The 16291-nt window shown below is 39.0% G+C and overlaps 1 protein-coding gene across 6 annotated transcripts in view; it reads left to right on the top strand.

Annotated features, from left to right (window-relative positions):
* The window catches only part of SCP2 (sterol carrier protein 2), a 163093-nt gene that overhangs the window by 119384 nt on the left and 27418 nt on the right, over positions 1–16291 (top strand). For all 6 annotated transcript variants that reach the window (XM_027108508.1, XM_027108509.1, XM_027108513.1 and 3 more), the window contains one exon: positions 8867–8969. In XM_027108508.1, coding sequence (XP_026964309.1) covers positions 8867–8969 — 103 coding nt within the window. The remainder of the gene's footprint in view (positions 1–8866; positions 8970–16291) is intronic.

The raw sequence follows: 16291 nt of genomic DNA, 5'->3' as shown, positions 1-16291 counted from the left end.
TGAGTGGTGGAGGGACCAGAGGCCAGGAATCCTTAGGAAGCAGTTGCAGTAGTGTGGATAAGAAATGTTTAGTGCTGCAACAGGGACCATGAAAATGAAGAGGAGCGGTCTTATTTAAGAACTGTGACCAATTGCATTTAATTTACAGTTAAACTTTCCTTTAGACCACTTCTGAATATAAGTATTGACTCTGTATTATAACATCCTATTCATTTTATGTAAGACACAGATTGAGGATAGATTTGCATTTTGTATTCTGTTAAGTGAAACCTGTTTTTAAACCCAACTTTGTTTTGTTTTTTCTATTTTTTTTTTTTTTTTTCTGTACGCGGGCCTCTCACTGTTGTGGCCTCCCCCGTTGTGGAGCACAGGCTCCGGACGCGCAGGCTCAGCGGCCATGGCTCACGGACCCAGCCGCTCCGCGGCATGTGGGATCCTCCCAGACCGGGGCACGAACCCGTGTACCCTGCATCGGCAGGCGGACTCTCAACCACTGCACCACCAGGGAAGCCCTGCTTGTTTTTTCTATTTTTAATTAAGGTATAAAAATTTACATACAGTGAAAGTCCACCTGTTTAGTGCATAGTTCTGAAAGTTTTGACAAACATGTACAGTCAAGTAACTACCACCATAATCAAGATACAGAACAATTGCATCACCCACCAGAATTCTTTGTTCACCTTTGTAGTCGACCCTTCCCCCTGTCCTCCATTCCTTGGCAACCACTATCTGTTTTCTGCCCCTTTCCAGAATATCATGTGAATAGAATCAAAAAGCCTTTGAGTCTGGCTTCTTTCACTTAGCTGAATGCATTTGAGATTCATTCATGTTTTGTGTGTGAGTAATCTGTTCCTTTTTATTGCTTAGTGGTATTCGTTTGTATGGATGTACCACAGCTTATCCATTCCCTGGTTGAGGCATATTTGGATCACTCCAGTTTTTCTTTTTTAATGGAAAATTGTCTAAGTTAGCTTGAAAGTTTAAGTCAACAGGTGAAAACCCTAAGTGATATAAGAAGTTAAAAGAAGTAAAAGTTGTACCCATGTATGTGTGCTCATAAACAAGGACTAGAAGAAGCAATGTGGAAAAAATGAATATAGGAAACTTGTTGGTAGTGGTGAGATTGTAGGTGATTAGCCTTTTCATTTTCTAAATTTTGTATTTTAATTAGAAACCTTGATTTTGACATAAAAATTACAGGAATAGTACAAGGAACTCCTATATACCTTGTACTCAGATTGTTTATATTTTGCCTCATTTGCTTCATCATTTTTCTACATGCATATATACATATATGCATATATATATATATATATATATGCATGTGTTTTCTGAAATGTTTGAAAGTTGGAGACATTATGCTCTTTTACCCTTATATATTTTAGTATGCATTTCTAAAGACTAGAATATTCTATTACTCAACCACAGTATAGCTATCAAAATCAGGAAATTTAACACTGATAAAACGCTATTACCTACAGGGGCCCCAGGTTCCAATCTCTGGTCGGGGAACTAGATCCCACATGCATGCCACGACTAAGAATCTGCGTGCTGCAACTAAGAAGTCCGCATGCCACAACTAAGAAGTCCACATGCCACAACTAAGAGCCCGCATGCGGCAACTAAAGATCCCACATGCCACAACTAAGCCCCGGCGCAGCCTAAATAAATAAATATTAAAAAATAAGTAAATTTTAAAAAATGCTATTACCTAATCCAAAGAAGGTATTCACAGTTTGACAATTATCCCAATAATATCTCTTTAAAAGATACTATAAGCTTTAGTCTTTCTCCTTGTCCAGGATCCAATTTAGGATCCTGAGTTCATTTAGCTGTCATGTCTCTTTAGTTTCCTTTAATCTGAAACAATCCCTCAGCCTTTCTTATTTCTTGACTTTGACTTTTTTGGAGAGTATAAGTAGATTCTTTAAGAATGGAATGTCCCTCAGTTTGCATTTGTCACATGTTTCCTCGTAATTAGGTTCAGGTTACACATTTTTTGCAGGAATACCACTGAAGTGATGATGTATACGTAATGCATCATGACTGGAAGCACATGATGTGCATTATCCTATATTGGTGATGTTTAGCTTTGATTTCTTGACTAAGGTGGTATCTACCATGTTTTCCTCTGAAAGAGTTACTGTTTTTCCTTTGTACTTAATAGGTAATTTGTGGTGAGATGTTTTGCGATTATGTAAATATCCTGTTCCTCATCCAACTTTTACCCATTACTCATTCATCTTAGCATCCACTGATGATATTTTTCTAACTTCATCATACCTTATATTTATTAAGTGGTATTCTGCTGTAAGGGAGATTCTCTTCTCCCCCATTAAAAAATTTGTTCATATTCATCTATATCGATAAATATATCGGTATGAACTCATGAATTCATATTTTATTCAGTGGGTTATAATTCATTAGTATCATTTATTTTGACACTCAAAATGTCCCTGCTTTAGCCAGCAGAAGCCCCTTCTAGCTGACTTGTACTGTCTTGTGATTCTATTTATTACTTGCTTGCTTTCTAGCTCAAGAAGGTATTCCAGGCTCATCCTGTATTTTCCCTGCCCCAGCCCTAAGATCAACCATTTCTTCAGAGAGCCCTAGTTCCTTTTAGTGGAGAATGGTATTTAGAAACCACAGTGTGGCTGCTGGCTGAGTGCTTGTTGTTATTACCTCCAGGACTTCTCAGGGGACACAGTGGACACACACACAACACCACACACACACACACACGATTTTAGTTTCATTTATTTTTTAAAATATTTATTTTTGTCTGCGTTGGGTCTTTGTTGCAGTGTACAGGCTTCTCACTGCGATGGCTTCTCTTGTTGAGGAGCACAGGTTCTAGGTGCGCAGGCTTCGGTAGTTGTGGCACGCGGGCTCAGTAGTTGTGGCTCACGGACTCTAGAGTGCAGGTTCAGTAGTTGTGGCGCATGGGCTTAGTTGCTGTGCGGCATGTGGGATCTTCCTGAACCAGGGGTCGAACCCGTGTCCCCTACGTTGGCAGGTGGATTCCTAACCACTGTGCCACCAGGGAAGTCCCTTAGTTTCATTTAAAAAGAGATATTTAAGAACACATGCAAAAATCTTAACTGATTTTTATCTTTCTCCATACTAATGTAGCCACCAATTAATTAGCAGTTAGAATGAAGAAATTATAAAACTACTGAAATGCCACCTGTATGCGACATCTTTTTTAATTTTTTTATAGGCTGGAATTATCAGAGAGGCAGTGTTGATCAGTGGAAAGAACACCCCATCAACTTTTCTGTCACACTGCTTGCTTAGGACATGTTCACCTTTCCCTCAGTTAGAAAAGAGTGAAAATATCTACTTCAGGGGTTAGAAAACTAACAAAAAGTACCTGCCACTCATTCAGTTGCTCAATAAACTGTTGATTTCTGATTTATCTAGCTATTTTCCTTTTTTCTTTCCTATTTCTGTGGTTCACGTCACTGGTTAAACTGTTGAAAATGGTTTTATATATTAAATTATAAATGTCACCTAGAAGTTTGGAAAAGATGAACTTTAATTTTTAGTTCAGAGTGAGGCATATATCCAACCTGTTGAAGTCCACAGTTTGGCTTTCTGGGCTGGATTTCTGTCTGTGATGGGGCCGTGTGCCCGTTCAGAGGTCAAGGGGAGTTGCTGATTGCAAATGAACCCTATTCTTTTGTCCTGTGTGTGTCGCACAACCATTTCTAATTTGAACAGACTAATTACTGGTAAAACTGGTAAAATGTTAGATTTAGGGATGGAAATTTGATTAAAATGTAGGATCCTGTATTCTTCCTAAACAGTACAAACAGCAGCGGCCACTTTAAAAATGTTTTGTTTTTTTTTTTTTTTTTTTTTTTGCGGTACGCGGGCCTCTCACTGCTGTGGCCTCTCCAGTTGTGGAGCACAGGCTCCGGACGCGCAGGCTCAGCGGCCATGGCCCACGGGCCCAGCTGCTCCGCGGCATGTGGGATCTTCCCGGACCGGGGCACGAACCCGTGTCCCCTGCATCGGCAGGCGGACAATCAACCACTGTGCCACCAGGGAAGCCCCTGTGCTTCTGATCTTTGACGTTGTTGAAACAGTGCCTGTGTTCTAGACCTTGGAATGAAAATTTCAGGAAGCATAGAGGGAATTCATACACTAAATAGTTAATCTTCAGAGTCCCTTCCAACATTTTATATACTAGATTTATTCCAGAAAACTTATGTATAAACCAAGGTAAAAAAAATAAAAATAATCAGACTTTAGTTTCTGCTAAAAGAACTTCGAATATAAAGAAATCATGAGTTTGTTATAAAGCAGAAACTAACATACCATTGTAAAGCAATTATACCCCAATAAAGATGTTAAAAAAAAAAAAAAGAAAGAAGAATATGATTTGGGTGGGCAAAAAAGCTTTTACTAAAATTTCAAATCTATCTCAAAAAAAAAAAAAAAGAAATCATGAGGTGCATCCTTTTGTAATATGAGTAAGTTATTTTCTGAGTTTGTGTAAGTTATATTCAGCTTCCCTAGAGCAGGGCACATATCAAATAAATTGTAAGATATGAGGGATTTTCAGAAAATATTGATATAACTTTATAAATTTTTTCCCTAATCTGGATGAAAAGTTGGTTAATCATTAACTGAGTGAACTTTTCAACAGAAGCAAAATAAACATCTGTGACCTGTCAGAACTTGTCTGAACTCTGCCCCATAAAGTATCAAGATACTTTGTATGTACGCTGAGAAGTGTCAGTTATTATTTTATCACATACAGTAAGGAAGTGTCAAGCTTGGAGAGGGCACAGTGATGTTTATGATTAAAGGCTGAAAAGTTGGACTATTAATGAAATGAAACTGGCTTGTGGAGGACTAGTTGTAGCCACTTGATTTTAGGCCACTCTTCAGACTTTTGACTGAGAAAATGGTGTACCATAGATAATTCTGCTCTAAATGGAACAGGAAAAAATTAGAATTTAGCTAAGAGAGAATTCAGTGTAATTCAGTTCTATTCAGTCACTATTTACTGAATACCTATTGTGTGTCAGGAACTGGGGATATAAATAAAGATTATTTTTTTCAAAAGCTGTGGTATCTGCTCTTGAGAAGCTGACATTTACTAGGGTTTCACGGAAAGGGAGTTTCCTGGCCTGGATCTTGAAGGGTAAAATAGAATTTGCTAAGACGGAGGTATTCCAGACACAGGGAGCAGCAAGGGCAAAGGCATGGAAGTATGAAGTAGCATGCCATGCTCTGAGAATTGCATGTATTTCAGCATGGTGAGAGCTTACTTCCATTCCTTGTTGTGATATTAATATGATTTCTCTAGTAGGTTCACTTTTCAACCTCTTAGACTTTCCATACCCTCCTTTCACCCTCATTTTCAGCTGATTACTTTTGCCTTGTATGTTGTTGAAAAAACAGAAGTCATTAGACCCAAACTCCCTTATCTTCCATCCCAAGACTTATAGACCTATCTAGCATTCTACCCTTCTGATCCTCTTCTTCCCTTGAGTCTCCTCCTCTTCCTTCATAGGTCACTAGATCTCATCCCCCTTCACCTTCTCAAGACTTCTGTCTCTTTTCCCCTGATTCATTACCATCATCAAGCAAACATGCTCTAATATGTTAATCTTAAAACAAAAACAAACTTTCCTTAATACCACCCTCCCCTCCAGAGACCACTCCATTTCCCCTGAAAGTAATGTCTCAAAAGAGACACACTGTTTCTATTTCCCTCTCCTATTCACTCTTTAATTTACTGTAATCTCTACTGACTTCTGCCTTCCAACACTTGCTTAATATTGCTTTTGCCCAAGTCAGCTGAACTCTTCATGTTGCCAGTCCAGTGGGTATTTGACCTTTGGCAGCATTTGACATAGTTTCCTCCCTCCCTCCCTCCCTCCCAGATTCTTTCTCCCCTCTTGGCTTCTATGACATTATGTTCTTCTAGTTTTCCTCTTGCATCCCTGGCTACTGCTTCCTCTTCCCTCCCAGACTTCTAAATAATTGAGATCCACAGGGTATTGTCCTAGGCTTACTTCTTTCTCTAGAATTCCCTCAAGGTGAGCTTGTCTGTTCCCATGGATTTAAATACTTTCATTATGCTAATGATTATCCGACTTTATCTCCAGCCTAGACTGCTTCTGAGCTCCAGACTGTCATATCCAACTGCCTTCTTGTCTCACAAAGGTCCCATACTGACTGTGCCTGAGATGGGACTTTGATCCCCTTTACTCTCACTGCATTCTTCCTTTTGTCAATAAATGGCACTGTCATCCCTTCAGTTATTCAGGCCAAACACCTAAATCATCCTTGCTCTTTCCCCTCCCCCTTAGATCTCTCTCGTGCCCAGCAGCAAGGCTTATGGATTCAATGTTTAAAATATATTTTGAATCCACTTCCTTCTCTCCATCTCCGCTGGCAGACTGCCTCCACTTCCTATTTGGACCACTCCAGCAGCCTCGTAACCCTCTCCCCACCTAAGTTCTTGCATCCCAACCCCACCAATTCATTGTCTGCACAGTTGTAAGAATAATCACAAATCAAACTATTTCACTTCCCTGTTTAATCATTTCAGTGGTTTCCCAAAATCCCTTCTTTGGCCTGGATGGTCTGGTCCCTGCCCAGTTCCCCAATTTCATTTTGTGTCATTTTGCCCCCACTTACTGTACTCTAGTGACTGGTCCTCTTTTACTTTCTTTTAACATGCTAAACTCTTTTCTCTCTCAGGATCTTTGCAAGTTTCCTCTTTGAATGTCTAGCTCCTTTTCTTCCTTTAATTGGGTCTTAGCTTAAATTCACTTGCTCAGAGACATCATTCCTTGACTGCCTTAACCTCGGTTCCTCTTTTTGTCTGCTTCCTAATACTTGTAATTATTTTGTCTGTTTTCTTCTTTTTTTCCTGGAAAAATATAGATTCAGTGAGGACTGGGACTGGGTCTGACTTGTTCGCCATTGTACTCCCAGTACCTCGAACAATGCTTGGCCTGTAGCAGGCAGTCGTTAAATATTTATGAAATGATAGAAAGAAGGAAAGGGAAGGGAAGGGAAAGGAGAAATGGGTGGGGTGGGTGGGGAGAAAGAGAAGGAAGGAGAGGAGGTAGAGAAAGAAGGAAAGACATGCTTTGCTTACTGAGCAGCTGCTACGCTCTTGACTCCTTCAGGTATATCCTTCCGATGTTTGTTGTTCCAGTCCTGGCCTCAGCCACCGCCAGGATGCATGTGGTATTTCAGAGGAATTACTTAAAATCCTAAAGTGCCCTCATCTTCTTCAGACCTTTCAGTTTCTCTCAGCATCTAATGCTTGAGGCTCTGCAGCCTGTAATAGTCGTGGCTGTCATTTTTTACCATGGGCCAGGATCTCTGCTAGGTACCTTCCACACGGGATTCCACTTAATTCTGCAAAGTCACCGGCACCCTCCACCTTCTTCCCTGCCTCCCTACCAGAGGTTGCACAGAGATGAAGTAGCTTGCTCAGAATCGCATAGCTAGTGAGTGGAGGAAGCCTTGAGATTCTAACCCAGGCTTTTGTAGCTACAGGGACTATGTTCTTTCTGCCACATCAGGCCATTTATCTATAGTTGTTCCCCAAGTATCAAGCAACCAATAGACGGATGTTAGTAAATTCATATCTTGTGTCATAGCTAAAAAATAAATCTCGAGTCCAACCTCTGCTTACTCCCCACTTCATTATACCCTGTTTAATCACCATCGTCTCTTGCCTGGACTACTGCAGTAGCCTCTTAATTGGTCTCCCTGCCTCCTCACTTGCCCTCTTATAGTCCATTTTCCAGCTAGCAGCCAGATTTATTTTTTAAAACATGTAAATGGATTGTGCTACTCTCCAGCTTATACCCTGCAGTTCTCAAGGTACTTAAAATAAAATCCAAACTCTTAACTGTGACCTGTAAAGCCCCTTGTTATCTTGCCCTGCATGTTTCTGTGACCTTAGGTCCTTCTCCTCTGCTCTGCTCCAGCCATACTGGCCTTCTTATAGTTCCTTTAACTGCTAAGCTAGTTTCTACATCAAGTTCTTTGTACTGGAAGTATAGAGCTGACTTCTCCACCTAAATCTTTACATGGCTGGCTCATTTACATAATTTAATACCTAATTTAAATATCACCTCCTCAGAGAGGCCTATCTGACTAGGCTATCTAAAATAGACCACCTGGGGTCTAAAGAAGCCGCCTTACAATGCAGGGGACACCGGTTCGATCCCTGATCAGGGAACTAAGATCCCACATGCCTGCGGGGCAACTAAGCCTGCGCCACAACTACTGAGCTCGCGTGCCTCAACTAGAGAGCCCGTGTGCTACAAACTGCAGAGCCCACATGCTCTGGAACCCACATGCCATAACTACAGAGCCTGTATGCCACAAGTAGAGAGATAACCCGCATGCCGCAACAAAAGAGCCCGCACGCCTCAAAGAAGACCCCGCGTGCTGCAACTAAGACCCAACGCAGACAAAAGTAAATTAAATAAATAATAAAATAAATCTTTAAAAAATAAATAGACCAACACACATAAATATACTTTCTTTATATCTCCTTAATCTGCCTTATTTTCTTCATAGTAACTATATTCTTTATTTTTTGCGTGTTCATTGTCTCCCCCAGTGGCTTAGAAGCTTCATGAGGGTAGGTTCGTTGGTTTAGTATATTTTCAAGGACAAGGCCTACCATCTAGTGAGCACGCAATATTTGTTGAAAAATGGGAAGAAAAGCTTAATTCTTTTATTGGCTTAATAACAGTTTCCTTTGGGTAAAAGGCACAGCATCTCTGTTAGGGTTTTTGAAAATTACTACTGTATAAATGTTGAAAAACCTAGTACCTATATGACTCCGTGGATTGAAATCGATTCTTTCCCCCAGTTCTTTTAGAACTCATCAAATTGAGGCTGCTCCAACCAGCTCTGCAGTTGATGGATTTAAGGCAAGTCTTGTCTTTAAGGAGATTGAAAAGAAGCTTGAAGAGGTAAGATTTATGTAAAATATTGGGATATTTCTTACGGAAAAACCCGAACGAACTTTTTGGTCAACCCAATACTACCAGGAGGACTCTGGGGCTAGAGGAAGCAGATATAGATTTCACGTGTTGCCATGAGTGGTACCAGTTGAAAATTTATATCGTACTGTCAAGTATTGAGTGTATTTTATATTTCTTAGTGTCTACTATGGCTTCCTTGTAATTTTGGTAAGAGTGCATGTCAGAGATGAATAAATCTCCAGATTTGAGTGATGTAAAGGGATTCTAATTTATTTTGGTATAATTTCCTTCTGAATTACGAAGATCTTACTTAGAACCATTCGAAAGAATAATATTTAAAGGAGCCTTAAAGGTACCTAATATCAAAACTCCTTTTAAAAAGAAATCTTTTGTGCTTGAGTTTTTCACAGTTTTAAAATTTGTTTTTCTTGTTGTAAAAATGATCTAATTAAAAGGATTATACAGAAGCATATAAAGAAGAAAAATTTTGGGCTTCCCTGGTGGCGCAGTGGTTGAGAGTCCGCCTGCCGATGCAGGGAACACGGGTTCATGCCCCGGTCCGGGAAGATCCCACATGCCGCGGAGCAGCTGGGCCCGTGAGCCATGGCCGCTGAGCCTGCGCGTCCGGAGCCTGTGCTCCGCAACGGGAGAGGCCACAACAGTGAGAGGCCCGCATACTGAAAAAAAAAAAAAAAGAAGAAAAATTTTAAATCTCCTGAAATGCCATTACTAAGAGTTCACTAAACTGTTAACAGTGGTTGACATTCTTTGAGACATCTCTGTGTGTATTAACATACAGTTTTACATAACGAGGATCATACAATGCATGTTGAGTTTTTAAATTTATATTATATATGCAACTATGTTTATGTACAGTACTTAGTTCTTTAAAAGAATTTTTTATACAGCAGGTTCTTATTAGTTATCCATTTTATACATATGAGTGTATATATGTCAATTGCAATCTCCCAATTCATCCCACCGCCACCAACCCCCATCCCCACTTGCCCCCCTTGGTGTCCATATGTTTGTTCTCTACATCTCTGTCTCTATTTCTGCCTTGCAAACCGGTTCATCTGTACCATTTTTCGAGAATCCACATATATGCATTAATATACGATATTTGTTTTTCTCTTTCTGACTTACTTCACTCTGTATGACAGTCTCTAGGTCCATCCACATCTCTACAAATGACCCAATTTCATTCCTTTTTATGGCTGAGTAATATTCCATTGTATATATGTACCACAACTTCTTTATCCATTTGTCTGTCGATGGGCATTTAGGTTGCTTCCATGACCTGGCTACTGTAAATAGTGCTGCAATGAACATTGGGGTGCGTGTGTCTTTTTGAATTATGGTTTTCTCTGGATATATGCCCAGTAGTGGGATTGCTGGTTCATATGGTAATTCTATTTTTAGTTTTTCTTTTTCCTTTCTTTTTTTAACATCTTTATTGGAGTAAAATTGCTTTACAGTGCTGTGTTAGTTTCTGCTTTATAACAAAGTGAATCAGCTATACATATACATATATCCCCATATCTCCTCCCTCTTACGTCTCCCTCCGACCCTCCCTATCCCATCCCTCTAGGTGATCACAAAGCACTGAGCTGATCTCCATGTGCTATGTGGCTGCTTCCCACTAGCTATCTGTTTTACATTTGGTAGTGTATATATGTCCATGCTACTCTCGCACTTCGTCCCAGCTTACCCTTCCCCTACCCTGTGTCCTCAAGTCCATTCTCTACATCTGCGTCTTTATTCCTGTCCTGCCCCTAGGTTCTTCAGAACCTTTTTTTTTTTTTTAGATTATATGTATATGTGTTAGCATACAGTATTTGTATGTATGTATCTTTCTGACTTACTTCACTCTGTATGACAGACTCTGGGTCCATCTACCTCACTACAAATAACTCAATTTCGTTTCTTTCTATGGCTGAGTAACATTCCATTGTATTATGTGCCACATATTCTTTATCCATTCATCTGTTGATGGACACTTAGGTTGCTTCCATGTCCTGGCTATTGTAAATAGTACTGCAGGGCTTCCCTGGTGGTGCAGTGGTTGAGAGTCTGCCTGCCGATGCAGGGGACGCGGGTTTGTGCCCCGGTCCGGGAAGATCCCACATGCTGCGGAGTGGCTGGGCCCATGAGCCATGGCTGCTGAGCCTGCGCGTCCGGAGCCTGTGCTCTGCAACGGGAGAGGCCACAACAGTGAGAGGCCCGCATACCGCAAAAAAAAAAAAAAAAAAATAGTGCTGCAGTGAACATTGTGGTGCATGACTCTTTTTGAGTTATGGTTTTCTCAGGGTATATGCCCAGTAGTGGGATTGCTGGGTCGTATGGTAGTTCTATTTTTAGTTTTTTAAGGAACCTCCATACTGTTCTCCATAGTGGCTAGGTCAATTTACATTGCCACCAACAGTGCAAGAGGGTTCCCTTTTCTCCATACCCTCTCCAGCATTTGTTGTTGTAGATTTTCTGATGATGCCCATTCTGACTGGTGTGAGGTGATACCTCATTGTAGTTTTGATTTACATTTCTCTAAAAATTACTGATGTTGTACATCTTTTCATGTGCCTCTTGGCCATCTGTATGCCTTCTTTGGAGAAATGTCTGTTTAGGTCTTCTGCCCGTTTTTGGATTGGGTTGTTTGTTTGTTTAACATTGAGCTGCATGAGCTGTTTACATATTTTGGAGATTAATCCTTTGTCCATTGATTCGTTTGCAAATATTTTCTCCCATTCTGAGGGTTTGTCTTTTTGTCTTGTTTATAGTTTCCTTTGCTGTGCAAAAGCTTTTAAATTTCATTAGGTCCCATTTGTTTATTTATTTTTTTATTTCCATTACTCTAGGAGGTGGGTCAAAAAAGATCTTCCTGTGACTTATGTCAAAGAGTGTTCTTCCTATGTTTTCCTCTAAGAGTTTTATAGTGTCCGGTCTTACATTTAGGTCTTTAATCCATTTTGAGTTTGTTTTTGTGTATGGTGTTAGGGAGTGTTCTAATTTCATTCTTTTAAATGTAGCTGTCCAGTTTTCCCAGCACCACTTATTGAAGAGGCTGTCTTTTCTCCATTGTATATCCTTGCCACCTTTGTCATAGATTAGTTCACTATAGGTGTGTGGGTTTATCTCTGGGCTTTCTATCCTGTTCCATTGATCTATATTTCTGTTTTTGTGCCATATTGTACCATATTGTCTTGATTACAGTAGCTTGGTAGTATAGTGTGAAATCAGGGAGTCTGATTCCTCCAGCTCCGTTTTTTTCCCTCAAGATTGCTTTGGCTATTTGGGGTCTTTTGTATCTCCATACAAATTTTAAGATTTTTTGTTCTAGTTCTTTAAAAAATGCCCTTGGTAATTAGATAGGGATTGCACTGAATCTGTAGATTGCTTTGGGGAGTATAGTCATTTTGACAATATTGATTCTTCTAATCCAATAACATGATATATCTCTCCATCTGTTCGTGTCGTCTTTGATTTCTTTCATCAGAGGCTTATAGTTTTCTGAGTACAGGTCTTTTACCTCCTTAGGGAGGTTTATTCCTAGGTATTTTATTCTTTTTGTTGCAGTGGTGAATGGAATTGTTTCCTTAATTTCTCCTTCTGATCTTTTGTTGTTAGTGTATAGGAATGCAAGAGATTTCTGTGCATAAATTTTTTATCTTGCAACTTTACCAAATTCATTGATTAGTTCTAGTAGTTTTCTGGTAGCACCTTTTGGATTATCTGTGTGTAGTATTATGTCATCTGCAAACAGGGACAGTTTTACTTCTTCTTTTCCAATTTCTATACCTTTTATTTCTTTTTCTTCTCTGATTGCTGTGCCTAGAACTTCCAAAACTACGTTGAATATTAGCGGTGAGAGTGGACATCCTTGTCTTGCTCCTGATATTAGAGGAAATGCTTTTAGTTTTTCACCATTGAGAATGATATTTGCTGTGGGTTTGTCATATATGGCCTTTATTATGTTGAGGTTGGTTCCCTCTATGCCCACTTTCTGGAGAGTTTTTATCATAAATTCGTGTTGAATTTTGTCAGAAGCTTTTTCTGCATCTATTGAGATGATCATATGGTTTTTATTCTTCAATTTGTTAATGTGGTGTATCACACTGATTGATTTGCATATATTGAAGAATCCTTGCATCCCTGAGATAAACCCCACTTGATCGTGGTGTATGATCCTTTTAATGTGTTGTTGGATTCTGTTTGCTAGTATTTTGTTGAGGATTTTTGCATCTATATTCATCAATGGTATTGGTCTGTAATGTTTTTTATAGTATCTTCGTCTTGTTTTGGTATCAGGGTGAAGGTGGCCTCATAGAATGAGTTTGGGACTGTTTCTTCCTCTGCAATTTTTTGGAAGAGTTTGAGAAGGATGGGTGTTAGCTCCTCTCTAAATGTTTGATAGAGTTCACCTGTGAAGCCATCTGGTCCTGGACTTTTGTTTCTTGAAAGGTTTTTAACCACAGTTTCAAATTCATTACTTGTGATTGGTCTGTTCATATTTTCTATTTCTTCCTGGTTCAGTCTTGGAACTTTATACCTTTCTAAGAATTTGTTCATTTCTTCCAGGTGGTCCATTTTATTGGCATAGAGTTGCTTGTAGTAGTCTCTTATGATGCTTTGTATTTCTGTGGTGTCCATTGTAACTTCTCCTTTTTCATTTCTAATTTTATTGATTTGAGTCCTCTCCCTCTTTTTCTTGATGAGTCTGGCTAAAGGTTTATCAATTTTGTTTATCTTCTCAAAGAACCAGCTTTTAGTTTTATTGATCTTTGCTGTTCTTTTCTTTGTTTCTATTTCATTTATTTCTGCTCTGATCTTTATGATTTCTTTCCTTGTACTGACTTTGGGTTTTGTTTGTTCTTCTTTCACTAGTTCCTTTAGGTGTAAGATTAGATTGTTTCTTCGAAATTTTTCTTGTTTTTTGAGGTAGGATTGTTTTGCTATAAACTTCCCTCTTAGAACTGCTTTCACTGCATCCCATAGATTTTGGATCGTCGTGTTTTCATTGTCATTTGTCTCTAGGTATTTTTTGATTTCCTCTTTGATGTCTTCATTGATCTCTTAGTTATTTAGTGATGTATTGTTTAACCTCCATGGGTTTGTGTTTTTTACATTTTTTTCCCCTGTAGTTTATTTCTAACCTCATAGCATTGTGGTCGGAAAAGATGCTTGATATGATTTCAGTTTTCTTAAATTTACCGAGGCTTGATTTGTGGCCCAAGATGTGATCTATCCTGGAGAATGTTCCGTGTGTACTTGAGAAGAAAGTGTATACTGCTGTGTTTTGATAGACTGTCCTATAAATATCAATTAAATCTATCTGGTCTATTGTATCATTTAAAGCTTGTGTTTCCTTATTAATTTTCTGTCTGGATGATCTGTCCATTGGTGTAAGTGAAGTGTTAAAGTCCCTCAATTTCCTCTTTTATAGCTGTTAGCATTTGCCTTATGTGTTGAGGTGCTCCTGTGTTGGGTGCATGTATATTTATAAGTGTTGGATTGATCCCTTGATCATTATGTAGTGTCCTTCCTTTTCTCTTGTAACTTTCTTTATTTTAAAGTCTATTTTATCTGATACGAGTATTGCTACTCCAGCTTTCTTTTGATTTCCATTTGCATGGTGTATCTTTTTCCACACCTTCACTTTCAGTCTGTATGTTTCCCTAGGTCAGAAGTGGGTCTCTTGTAGACAGCATATGTATGGGACTTGTTTTTGTATCCATTCAGTGAGCCTGTGTCTTTTGGTTGGAGCATTTAATCCATTCACATTTAAGGTAATTATCAGTTTGTATGTTCTTATTACCATTTTCTTAATTGTTTTGGGTTTGTTTTTGTAGGTCCTTTTCTTCTCTTTTGTTTTCCACTTAGAGAAGTTCCTTTAGCATTTGTTGTAGAGATGGTTTGGTGGTGCTGAATTCTCTTTGCTTGTCTGTAAAGATTTTGATTTCTCTGTCGAATCTGAATGAGATCCTGGCTGGGTAGAGTAATCTTGGTTGTAGGTTCTTCCCTTTCATCACTTTAAATATATCTTGCCACCCCCTTCTGGCTTGTAGAGTTTCTGCTGAGAAATCAGCTGTTAACCTTATGGGAGTTCCCTTGTGTGTTGTCATTTTTCCCTTGTTGCTTTTAATAATTTTTCTTTGTCTTTTTAATTTTTGTCTATTTGATTAGTGTATGTCTTGGTGTGTTTCTCCTTGGGTTTATCCTGCCTGGGACTCTCTGTGCTTCCTGGACTTGGGTGGCTATTTTTTTCCCATGTTAGGGAAGTTTTCAACTATAATCTCTTCAAATATTTTCTCGAGTCCTTTCTCTCTCTCTTCTCCTTCTGGGACCCCTATAATGTGAATGTTGTTGCATTTAATTTTGTCCCAGAGGTCTCTTAGGCTGTCTTCGTTTCTTTTCATTCTTTTTTCTTCATTCTGTTCTGCAGCAGTGAATTCCACCATTCTGTCTTCCAAGTCACTTATCCATTCTTCTGCCTCAGTTATTCTGTTAATGATTCCTTCTGGTATTTTTCATTTTAGTTATTGTATTGTTCAACTCTGTTTGTTTGTTCTTTAATTCTTCTAGGTATTTATTCTTTAATTCTTCTAGGTGTTTGTTAAACATTTCTTACATTTTCTTGATCTTTGCCTCCATTCTTTTTCTGAGGTCCTGGATCATCTTCACTATCATTATTCTGAATTCTTTTTCTGGAAGGTTGCCTATCTGCACTTCATTTAGTTGTTTTTCTGGGGTTTTATCTTGTTCCTCTATCTGGTCCATAGTCCTCTGCCATTTCATTTCATCTATCTGTCTGTGAATGTGGTTTTCGTTCCACAGGCTGCAGGATTATAGATCTTCTTGCTTCTGCTGTCTGCCTTCTGGAGGATCAGTAATTAGTTCTTGATAGATAATAATCATACTAAAGCAATCTAACAGTAACTCTCCAAAATAGAGAGTTATTCTCTTCAGGCAAAATTAGGTATTTACTTCATTGTTTCAAACTTAAAGATACCTTGGAATTTCATAATTGATTTTAATTGTGACCAACGAGGCACAGTTACAGCCACAGTCACATAATTCCAATTACACATGTATTAAGCGGACCAGTGGGCTGAAATAAAGGATTCAGAACATTTAAGGTGTGCATTTCACTCATGTTAGAGCCACAGTGTGAAGGCAAGCATTGTGCAGATCTTGTAACTCCCTTATTATAGCACAAAGGATTTCTTAACACCTTAAGGTGATTGTGCTGTGGATGGGAAAACAGCTAAAGTGACTGATGTGTCTTGACAAAGTACCCTGCATTTCTAGAATTT

The sequence above is a fragment of the Aethalodelphis obliquidens genome, unplaced genomic scaffold, assembly GCF_003676395.1.
Source record: "Aethalodelphis obliquidens isolate GAN/ISIS:26980383/991018 unplaced genomic scaffold, ASM367639v1 scaffold9, whole genome shotgun sequence".
In the NCBI taxonomy this organism is placed as follows: Eukaryota; Metazoa; Chordata; class Mammalia; order Artiodactyla; family Delphinidae; genus Aethalodelphis; species Aethalodelphis obliquidens.
Note: the sequence above shows the minus strand (reverse complement) of the source record. Positions and strands in the feature narration are given on the sequence as shown.